Genomic DNA, 12,042 nt, shown 5'->3' with positions numbered 1-12,042 from the left:
AAGTTTGGATGGTATCACTGACTCAATGGACATGAGTATGAGTAAACTTCAGGAGTTGGTGATGGACAGGGAGGCCTGACGTGCTGCAGTCCATGGGGTAGCAAAGAGTTGGACATGACTGAGCGACTGAACTGAACTGAAGTGCAGACATATCAAGGTTTACAACACTATTAGACTGCAGGCTGAGCTGGCATGGTTAGCAAAGCTATGCATGCACACGTGTACATAAGGGGGGAGGTGGACAGCAGGGTACTTGGATATTTCTCTGTAAATGTAAGTCACAGCCATTCCTCCAAGGCTTGCAAAAGTGTTTATGCAACTCCTGTGCAGCCTACATCTTCACAAAGTAAAATAAACAAGACCCTTCTCATAGAAAAAGGGAAGGAAATGGTCACTTTGCCAGGCAGGTATGCCATATTAGACTTTAGACAACCTACATGATTTGTATCAAAGTCATAATCCTTGGGGTTATCTAATATATGGAATTCCTTTTCTGAGGGAGAAGGTAAAATCATTTTCATGTATAAACTACAGAACACATGCTTATTAAGCACAGGCTAGAGAGAAGACCGGGCTTCCCTGGTGGTTCAGAGGTAAACAATCTACTGCAATGCAGGACATGCAGGTTCAATCCCTGGGTTGGGAAGATCCCCTGGAGGAGGAAATGGCAACCCACTTCAGTATTCTTGCCTGGGAAATCCCATAGTCAGAGGAGCCTGGCGGGCTACAGTCCATGGGGTCTCAAAGAGTTGGACGTGCGTGCTGCGTGCTAAGTTACTTCAGTTGTGTCCAACTCTTTGCGACCCCATGGACTACAGCCCCCCACAACCCCCAGGCCCCTCTGTCCATTCTCCAGGCAAGAATACTGGAGTGGGTTGCCATTTCCTTGTTTAAGAGTTGGACACGACTTAGCTAATAAACAACAGAAAGAAGGCTGTTATGTATGAGGCCCAGCAAAGTCAGACACCATGCTGAGGAGAGCTAAAGCATGACCTGAGGATAGAGGTTTGATACTTGTAATGCCACCCAGCCAAGGGGGAACCATGGCAAGGATAAGAGCATGGCTCCAACAGATGGAATAAGAGCTGTCTTATTATGTAATCAGTAGGAAAAGAAAGGAGCCAGGTGAAAGAAAAAGATAATGGGCAGTGGATGTTCATGAGAAACCAATTAAAGAATTCAGGAACTGAGGAGATACTATCATATCTTCCAGTGAAGAATCACTGGAAAGACAGTGAAAGAAACACGGTCCCTGGATTTAGAATCTATTTTTCTCGCATGTTAAAAGTAAAAAGGTGACCCAACACACATTTGTTTAAAACTAACTTCATATATTACTTCATACATTAGGAACACTGGGAAAAGGGAACGTTCGTTACAAAGGTTAAGGAAAAATCTAAAATCTTAATTACAAAAATGGGTAATTATTCATCCTAACATTATCTACAATATAAAAATTTGAGAACTCGGTTTAAATCCTCAAGAAAAGTTAAATGCATCTATAAGATAGAATGGGGCTTCCCTGGTGGCTCAGAATACTAGTAGTCAAACTATATATACTTATAAATAAACATAAAAGATTTCTGTGAAGGAATGGGTTACTAAGTAGAGCTCTATTCCATGAAATATTCTACCACTTAAATCTTAAAGAAACACACACACACACACAAACACCTGCAAATCTTCATGCACAAGCGTGTGAATAGCAACAAAGGAAAACTGTTTCAGGGAAGCCAGGAAACCATGCAAGAAAAATGGGGGAAAATATGGTATCATTACTTCTTTGCAACTCTGTAACTCCTGTTAGGACCACTGCCCAAATATCTAGTCTCCATCATTAGCTGTGTTCTGGGCATTTCCATTTGATGCTTCATCATCAATGCAATATATCTTGAACTAAGATCATTGTCTTTCTTCTAAGATGGTGACCTTGAAACAAATCTCCTATTCCTGTTTATTTCATCATTTTCTATTTATTTTCCTTTCGTGTCCTTCTCTAAGAACATTAAGTGCTTCCTCTTCTTTCATATCAACTGTCAACAAAGCTTGGCCATTTGCCATTTGATCTTACATCCACCCCTTTCTTCTCTCTCCACTGCTCATCCTAGGTTAGATCTCATCACCTCCATCCTTGATTAATGAAATGATCATCTAATTAGCACTAATCAGCATCTGTACCTCAACTCAATCAATCATTCTTTCTCCTTTCCCTGCTAACTACCCCCTCATCTCCCCTGCTCCCTTCCCCTCTTCATTTTTCTGTCTCTCTAGTTGATTTTTTAAGCTTCCTATGGCCATACTAATCTTCTTACAACCTGATCATTTCAGTCTTCACCCAAAATTAAAAGATCTGTCCATGTCCTAACCTGAAGAAACTGTGAATGTGACCTCCTTTTTTTCTGCAAAGGGGTCTTTGCAGATGTAATTAAGTTAAGGATCTAAAGATGAGATCTTCCTAGATTATCTGGGTGGGCTCTAAATCCATGACAAGTGTCCTTATCAGAGACACACAGAGAAAGGAGAAGATGGTGTGAAGAGAGAGGCAGAGACTGGAGGCAGCCACAAACAAAGGGAAACCTAGAGCCAGGACTAGCCAAGACAGAAAACAGTACTACAATGTAAAGGATCAAATATTGAAAATGAGAAATAAATAATGAACATCTTCAGCATATAAGAAAAACAAGAATTTGCAGACTGAATGTGTATGTTGAGAATCAAGCCAGGTTTAGCAGAATATATTTGAACATACCAAGAAATATGCCAGGAAATGACTAAATACCGAAGATGATAATAAAATTTGAAAACGAGCCAGAGAAAAATGACAGATTACCCATCAAAAAGCAACAATGTTGTCAGTGACAAAACAGAGGCATGAACATAGAATTAAACTCTCATGAAAACTCTCAAAAGTAGTTTTACTTAAAAGGAATCTATGCATTGCATAAAATATCAAGACACAGAATGCAGGCATATGGTGTAGTCGGCAACTACTAGGCTCCATAGAAACAGTCTACCTAGTGCTAGCACTAAGGCAATTATACGCATATGTGATTCTGTGTGTGTGTAGGAACATCAGCACAGCCATGTCTGTGTAACTGTATACATAGATAGGTATGCATACACAAACACACAAACACATACATCCACCTGATCATAACACAACTTCCTCTAGGAATTTACAGTCTAGGTGAGGAGGCAAAACTGACACACACAAAGCAATTAATAAGCAGTTACAGACTCAGCTAAGTGTTATTAACTGCTCAACATCAACAGGTCAGTAATATGAACCTGGGTAAAAAGAAAAGATGTGAACTCTGATGGGCTTCAAAACCCCAGCCTTGATAAGAAAAACGAGGGTGGATTCAGAGTGGGGGAAAAATGAGCAAGGAATGTGATACTGAAACAAGAGCATCCAAATTCCATCAAAGGATGTATATTGAAACTAGTGGAAAATAAAGCTGAATAATTAGTTTTTAAACAGGTTATGGCAAATGTTTGGAATCTTAAAAAAAAAATACCAAATATCAATACCATGTAATAAAATAATAAATAAAACAAAGCAAAGTCCATTTTAACTTACAACTTCCATATAATTCATAATATATCATTGATATTACAATTTACCTTTGATGTCCCTTTAGTAGAAAAATATAAACCGGATCTTCTTAAAAGGAAATAAATCTTTTTCCAGGACTTCTTTCCCTGTTCTTTTGCATGTAAGAAGCCATGGATTTCAGGATATGTGCTTGAACTTAGAAACATCTGGAAGAAAAATTAGACACTCTGATATAGTTTCTGAATCAATGATACTGTAGCTTTATACTTCAAATAGAAATGTGCACCTTCAAACAGGACTTACACCACTTATACACCGCTATGGAAATGGGGATATATATACACAGAAAATAAATCAGTCTTCTGAAACCCTCAGGCAAGTTCCAAATGGAAATATGCTCACAAAATATATATTCTGAGTGATCAGTACTTAGTCAAACACCAAAATTATAAGCTATTTCAATGTCCATTTGAAAAGTTCAACTTCGTCTTGATACTTTTCATCTCATTCTTTAATAAAAGGTGAAAGATTTATAAGATCTGGAGAGAAACCAGAGTATCTTTTCATCCCTTTCGGTGATTTCCCTCGAGATTATAGATTGACCTATCAACTTCAACTTCATTACAGTCTAAGTACGATCCAGACTTCCATTATTCAGTGAATAAAGAAATTGAGCCAAATTCATCTCCTCAATGAAGGTAAAGCAAATAATCTCTTCTTCGTCCTCTATGGTTCTCAGTTGTGGGTGGGTATGGCAGGTTGTGTTTTCCAAAGAGAACTGCAACAGCAGCTCTTCTGCAAGTGTTACCCTGCTACTGAACCAAGAAATGAAGTTTCTCCACCCCCTTGAATCTGGGCAACGCTTGTGGCTGCTCTGATCAAAAGGATGTGGTGGGAGAGGCACACTGCTGATTCTAACTCTCTGTCCCTTAACTAGCCTGATGGCTTTCACTCATTAACTCTTGGAAGCTAGCTGTCATGTAAGAAACTGGACTACCCTGAGATGGCTGTATAGTGAGAAGCACAACGCAACTGGAAAAGCTCTAGAGGATGAGACATCATGTAGGGCTGGGGAGAGGTGAGAAAGAGAGAGGGAGAGGTGCCAAGCAATACCAGGCACATACAGTGAAAAGCCACTTTAGAAGTGGATCCATAACCCCTTTGGGAGTCAATCTGCCTCAGAAAACCATCCAGCTAAGCCCTTTCCAAATCCTGACCTACAAAACTTTTGACAAAATGTGAGTGGATACTTAAGCCATTACAGTTTGGCCTAGTTTACTACCCAGTGAAAAGTAGCTGAGACAGAGGGCATGTGTCAGTCAGGAAATGGAGAATGAAAAGGACTAGCTCTGAGTAGCTGTGCTCAGCATCCTTAGTTAAGACAGTGGAAATGCATTAGTGTCTCATTAAAAGAAGAAAATAGAAACCTCTATGAATAAACTAATGCAAAATAGAAAAACTAAAACTAAAAGAAAGCATTATCTAAAACAACGTGACATATTTTTAAAAGGCTATTCAGGGAAATACCGAGAGTAGATAATGTTTTTTAAGTAAATTAAAAAAAAAGTTTTAATTTAATGAGCCACAGATATTAATTAATTGACATGCAAAACAGGGAAGTAGGTTTTTTAGTTTGAGTGCTTTCCAAGTTATTAAACCAAACCAATTAAATTTTAAAAAGGGAGTCACAGAGGTCACACTAGAAAAAGAAGGAACGTTTTAAAAAGTGGAAATATTGCCTCAGTGGAGAGAAGAGGTCAGGGGCACATACAGGACTATCTGATTCCAAAGTTCTGATTTTTCTTGTTTTTTAATCTAACATTAAAGCAGTAAAACTAAATTATAGGAGAATTTGGGAAAGGAGGCGGAAGAACTCCAACCCACCACTCTCTCATAATCCAAATGCAAAGTATTAAGAGGCATGAGAGTGGGGGTCCTGGGGCACTACCTCCGCTGCAATTCACCCTAATTCCATGGGGTGTCTGTGAAAACCCACTAGCTTTTGGAGAAATCTTGAGACCAATCATATGTCCAAAATATTTTGAAGCAAAAAATGAAATACAACCTATTAAAAATAAAAAGCCCACAGAAAAGAAATCTGTGATCCTCAGTGTATTTACCAATATATTCTAAGTAATATCTATGCTGGAACTATTAAAAGTTTTCCTCATTAAAGATGAGAGAATATTGAGTGGATTCGAGGATGCCTGCTGTTTAAATCAAACAGCGACCATTATAAAGACACTGCTTACCATTAACCTGTTAACAAGTATAGCATCAAACATAAAATATCTGAAACCTTTTATTGTAATGCAAATGTCTTGGGAAAATGGTCACCTAAAGCCATAGCCAGTTTGGAAGAAATGCCCAACAGATGCAAAACTAAGGAAATGTTAAATACTTAGTATTCTTAACTCAGCCATTTCATATTTCAATCAGGTATTTCCATCATAGATAGTATTTCATTGAATTGCTAAATATTTTATCACAAACAGGATTAAAGGCATTTATTATAAAGTTAATAACAAATATCTGTTTGTAAAGGGTCTACAATTTACTGGAAATTTTGACTTTTTCAAACACTAACATATTCTTTAAATATGTCACAGAGCAAAACTCTGCAAATTTCCTTTTGTGATACACTTAAAATCCTTTGACAATTGTCCAAAACTGGAAAGAATAATATAGTGATGGGGTCTTTATTGACTTAGGGAACTCTTTATCTAGATTTTGTTTTTTCCTAATCTTTTCCAACTTTATCTCCATCAAAAATTAGTAATTTAAGACATAACATCCAAAATCTGGACATGTATAAATATGGATCTGACTGAATAGCCATTTCTCCAAAGAAGATATACAGATGGCACATGAAAAGGTACTCAGCATTGCTTATTATTAGAGAAATGTAAATCAAATCTACAATGAGGTATCACCTCACACTGGTCAGAATGGCCATCATTAAAAAGTATACAAATAATAAATGCTGGAGAGTGTGTGGAGAAAAGGGGACCCTCCTACACTGTTAGTAGGAATGCAAATTGGTACAGCCATTATGGAGAACAGTATGAAGATTCCTTAAAAAAACTAAAAATAGATCTAAAAATATGATCTTGTAAGCCCATTCTTAGGCATATATCCAGAGAAAAGCATAATTGGCAAAGATACATGCCTCCCAATGTTCATGGATGCGCTATTTACAATAGCCAAGACATGGAAGCAACCTAAATGTCCATTGACAGATGAATGAATAAAGATGTGATATATTTACATAATGAATATGGAATATTATTCAGCCATAAAAAGAATGAAATAATGCCATTTTAAGCAACATGAATGGACCTAGAGATTTTCATACTAAAAAGTGAAGTAAGCCAGAGAAAGATGAATAACATATAATATTGCTTATATGTATAATCCTAAAAAAAATTATATAAATGAACTTATATACAAAACAGAAACAGATCCACAGACATAGAAAACAAACTTATGGTTACCAAAGGGGAAAGCAGAGGATAAATTAAGAGTTTGGAAACAACATATACATACTACTATATATAAAATAGGTAACTAATAAAGACCTACAAGGACCTATACTCAATATTTTGTAATAGCCTATAAAAGAATCTGAAAAAATAGATATATACGTATGTATAACTGAATCACTTTGCTGTACACATGAAACTAACAGAACACTGTAAATCAACTATACTTCAATAAAAACAGAGAATTTTTAGTCTCATAAAGTAAAAAAAAAGGGGGGCATTGAAATGCAAGATGCAATTGCATAAAAATGCAATTTTATATCTACTTATAAAATTCGATAAATAAATAAATATGGACCTTACAGTTTCCCTTTATTTATTACTTACATACTTTATTGAAAATATATTTTACCTGCAAAATCTGTGTGGGGGATATTTCACCATTGGTTTCAGTTGCAAAAGACACCATATGCTCTGGAAAAAAATACTAACGAAAAGATACATGTTACATTCTCCCAAAAGCCATGCCAGAAAAGACGGAACTATGACCAACAGAGTAATCTAAAGCAAAAGCTCTTAAACCAGTGTTTTGAAAATTCACCCAAAGCACTTTTTAAAATGCCAGTCCCTGAATCTAACCAATACACAGGTACCTTACATGAGGCAGACACTCTCAGGGAGTGCCGACACATGAAGACCCGTGTACCTCCAGTTACAAAACACTGCCCTCAGGCTGCTCGTGTGTGAGCTCCCATGCCTTGTCCCAGAGTCCTGCAACCACTCTAGCAGGTACTGAAGGACTCTTTTATAAACTCAAGGCTCACAGAAGTAGAGTATCTACCCAAGGTCACAGCCACATTATAAAGGAGCCAGGACTTGACTAGAGGATCAGGTTGCTAAAAGGACAGTTTTTTCTACCTACTGTTTTCCCAAACCTGTTTAATCATAAAATTCACCCAGAAAAGCTGTTTAAAATAGGAATTCCCGGGCCTCAATCCTGGAGTGTCTGATCAGTAGGTCAGGGTAGATCTGGTCCTGTATTTTTAATAAGCACTATCCCCTCCCCCAAGAAACTTTTATGATCAGGCAAGTTTGGAAAATTACATGCCACTATACTTCCTCTCATTTCCTGGAGAAGGAAATGGCAACCCACTCCAGTGTTCTTGCCTGGAGAATCTCAGGGGTGGGGGAGCCTCATGGGCTGCCGTCTATGGGATCGCACAGAGTCGGGGACACGACTGAAGAGACTTAGCAGCAGCATACTTCCTCTAGGACAGGGTTTTTGAATAGTAGCTCTATTAACATTGTTTAATAACACTGTACTGGGGGGACTGTTCTGTGCATTGCAGAATGCTTAGAGCATCCCTGGCCTCCCACTAGCAGCCCCCCTTCCCCTCAGTATGACAACCAAAAAGGTCTTCAGACATCATTATCAATCACTCTCAGTTGAGAACCACTACTCTAAGTCTACAAAATAAATCTATAGCCTTATTTAAATTAAAAAAAATTAGATAAACCAAAAGTAAGCACTAAATCATGTCTTTAATGATGACTTTTAAATTTCTTGCTTTTAATAAAGATTCACAACAAGAAAACAGTTTCCTTTTAAATTATATTTAGTTTTTATTAGGACTCTAATTTTATTCGTCAAAGATCATCCCATTATGTTTCTATTAATAGGTTCAAATAAAGAGAACGTAAGAGGCCTTTCTGGGTTTGAAAATATTCTATTATGGTGTGTATCATATATTTTTCATTAAGTATATCATTTCAATCCAATTATCCAAAACTTAGTGTAAAAATATGCTACAGCTGCAGAGACAAAAACAATTTAAAATAATGAGCCCAGAGGCTATTCTGACTTCTCTAGATCACTAGTCTTCATTAGTATGTGACATACATTTATTTTCTTTTAAAAAGAACTATAATGAAAGTAGTATTTACTAGATAATGGACTGGTATTTATCTCATTTCTTCTTAGCTCAGTAATTATTGCACTGAAAACAAAATAATTTGGAACAGCAAGATGCTTGTCAATCTAAACTTCTGGTTAAGTTTCAACACTCCTAACAAACATAAATCTGTTTTTCCTTTAGAATTTTTCTTAATTTCCTAAGTTCTGCAAAAGACTTAAACCATTGTATCTTGGAACCTGCTTGGGAGATATCTAATAATTCATTTCCCAAATCAAATGTAGTTTTTTTTTTTTCTTAAAAGGCAATAAAAGAAAGCAACAGTTCCCCAAAACTATGTATATGAACTTCTGTGAGCATGTCGACTATAAGTTTAAAGGACTAGAATTCTTACCTACAATTTAACAAGTACAGAATTGTACTTTATCTATAGTGTACTTTTTCCTCACATAAAATAAAATAAAATTTAACTAAACTCATTTATTTTCCATAACTATTAATTGGGATTTCACTTACCATTGGGTTTTTAAAGAATTCATATTTGGCATAATTTTTTCTAAAGTATAGCTTATTTTCTTCTTCCATTCCCCAGTTAGATAGCACTTCAATCACCAGCTCGTGGTCTTCTATTGTTCTTTCTGTAAAGAATGTTCCAGTGAGCATGTCAACAGATAGATGGGTGGATGGATGGATGAATAGACAGGAAGATGGACAGGTAGGTAAACAAATATATATATGGACATATATATCCATACAAATATATAAAATATATTATGTATGTATCTTTATTAAACATAGCCAATTTAAACTCAATTCTGAAATAGCCAGAATGATAAAATTTTCATCAACTTTGAATTTGCAATGTCGATTTTACACCAAAGCAGTTTGTAACCCAAAGAGAAAAATGACATAAAATATCACAATGCACTTTTCACTAATTCTCAATCTCCTTTTACAGCTACGTAAATTATAAGTTTGTAACAAACCTGCATTAAGAATATGAGAGCTATTATTTTTCTCTAACTCATCATGGTGCCAAAAATTAAAATATTTGCCTCAAGGTTGAACAATTCATCCCATTAAGAGATGAAAAATTTTGACAGGTACAGTATGCATTTAAGACTCATAATCTGGATAGTTGAGAAAAATTAAAATAAATGCTTTAAAAAAGAAACTTTTAATGCAAGGACATACACTTTTTAAGAAACTTAATTTCGTGTGGTACTTTTTATTTTCAAAACTAATGTTCAGGCACTTTGTATTAACAAAGAAGATAATTAGGCAGGGTGGGAAGGCACTTAGGAGAAAAGGAACTTAAATGAAAAAAGCAATAGCATCTTTAAAGGGTGAACATAACATGCAAAACTCCTGTTTTAAAAAGAACCTGTGATGTTCACAGTGGTACTATTCATAATAGCCCCAAACTGGAAGCTATCTAAATGCCTATCAATGTGAGAATGAATAAGTAAATTGTGTAAAGGACACAGTGGAATATATACTACACAACACACAATTGCATGGATGAATTCCACAAACATTATAGTAATGAAAGAAGTCAGACACAAAGAATAACATTCTATTTTTATAAGTTTAAAACAAATACAACAGATCTACGGTGTTAGAAATCAAGATAATGGGTACAGTGGGTGAGTGTGCAGGGGTGTGAGGGAACCACCGGGTAAAGGAGATATTCTGTTTCTTAATCTGGGTGTTAGATACTCAGGTACATATAACACAACATCTGAGAATCCATCAAGTTGTCTACATTTGTTCTTTTAGGGTAAGGTATATCACACTTCAATAAAAGGGTAAATAAAAGTGACTATGAAATTATTAATGCAAAATGGAGAAGAGTCAGATAAGAAATACAGAAATCCTCTGCTTTTTTTAGGTGCTTCATGAACCTTTTTGAAAAGAATCTGTCTCAGAAATTCAATACTCAGTAATAATCTATGACCTACAACACCCAAACCCTTGAAAGTAATGTCATACTTAAACAGAAGCTTATGCATCTGAAAGGAAGTTCTTGTAAGAGCTCTCAGTGAATATGGATGAGTTGGAACTAAGTGTGTATCAGTACTCTGGATTCTGTTCCTAACTCCGATCGTTCTTTTTCTGTCTCATTGACTAGCTCTGGTAGCTCCTGCTCTCCTAAGATGCAGTCCTTGGCTTGACTCTTTTCTTTCCCTTCTCTCAACTAATTCACTCTCCCTCCTCTTCAGCTATTAAGGCTGTCTGTCAAGTTCCTTGAATTGAAATCTCCAGCTGCAGTTGCTTTCACTGGCACTTCAATCCTAACTGCTAGACTTTCCACCACTGCAAACATAGTCTGTCTAAAACCAAAGTTCCGAAGGGTGGTTCCTCAAAATATTACACAATTCCAGCAGTTCCACTTCTGAGTACATAACCAAAAGAAGTGAAAACAAGGACTGAAACTGGTACTTGTACATCAGTGTTCACTGTAACATCATTCACAGTAGCCAGGAAGTAAAAACATCCTCACGCCCATCAACAAACGAAGGGGATAAACAAAGCGTAGTAAAGACATACAATGGAATATTTAGCCGTAAAAAGAATGCAATCCTTACACATGGTACAACATGGATGAACCTTAAAGACATTATCCTATATAAAATAAAACAGACACAAAAGAATAGATACCATATAATTCCATTTACATGCAGTACCTAGAACTGACAAATTTAGAGAGACAGAAAGTAGAATGGTGGTTGCCAAGGACCAGGGTGGGGGAGGAATGAGGAGAATGAGGAGTTATTGTTTAATGGGTTCAGGGTTTCATTATGGGAAGACAAAAATGTTCTAGAGATGGACAGGGATGATGGCTGCACAACAATATAAATGTATATAATTCCAGTGAACAGTAAAATGGATAAAATGATAAATTTTATGTTACACACGTTTTCTCAAAAGTTGCTGAAAAAATTAAAAACTAAAAGTATCTCCCTTTTTCTCTCTCAAAGTGCTTTTTTTTAAAATTCTGCTACGTCTCTTACAACTCCATGTCCTCTCCAATGCCCTCCACTGTTGTTACCCCAGACATTAGACTCTTCCTCCGAGTTTCTCACACAAC

General features: G+C 36.3%; 1 protein-coding gene across 1 annotated transcript in view; it reads right to left on the bottom strand.

Annotated features, from left to right (window-relative positions):
- Positions 1-12,042, bottom strand: part of GRB14 (growth factor receptor-bound protein 14) — a 129,967-nt gene that overhangs the window by 20,633 nt on the left and 97,292 nt on the right. Inside the window, exons 5-7 of the mRNA XM_010858956.1 lie at positions 9,468-9,589; positions 7,451-7,525; positions 3,625-3,762 (exon numbers count right to left, since the gene is read on the bottom strand). Coding sequence (XP_010857258.1) covers positions 3,625-3,762; positions 7,451-7,525; positions 9,468-9,589 — 335 coding nt within the window. The remainder of the gene's footprint in view (positions 1-3,624; positions 3,763-7,450; positions 7,526-9,467; positions 9,590-12,042) is intronic.

This window comes from Bison bison, unplaced genomic scaffold (assembly GCF_000754665.1).
Source record: "Bison bison bison isolate TAMUID 2011002044 unplaced genomic scaffold, Bison_UMD1.0 scf7180017864452, whole genome shotgun sequence".
Lineage (NCBI taxonomy): Eukaryota > Metazoa > Chordata > Mammalia > Artiodactyla > Bovidae > Bison > Bison bison.
The sequence above is the reverse complement of the archived record's forward strand: the minus strand, read 5'-3'. Positions and strand labels throughout refer to the sequence as shown.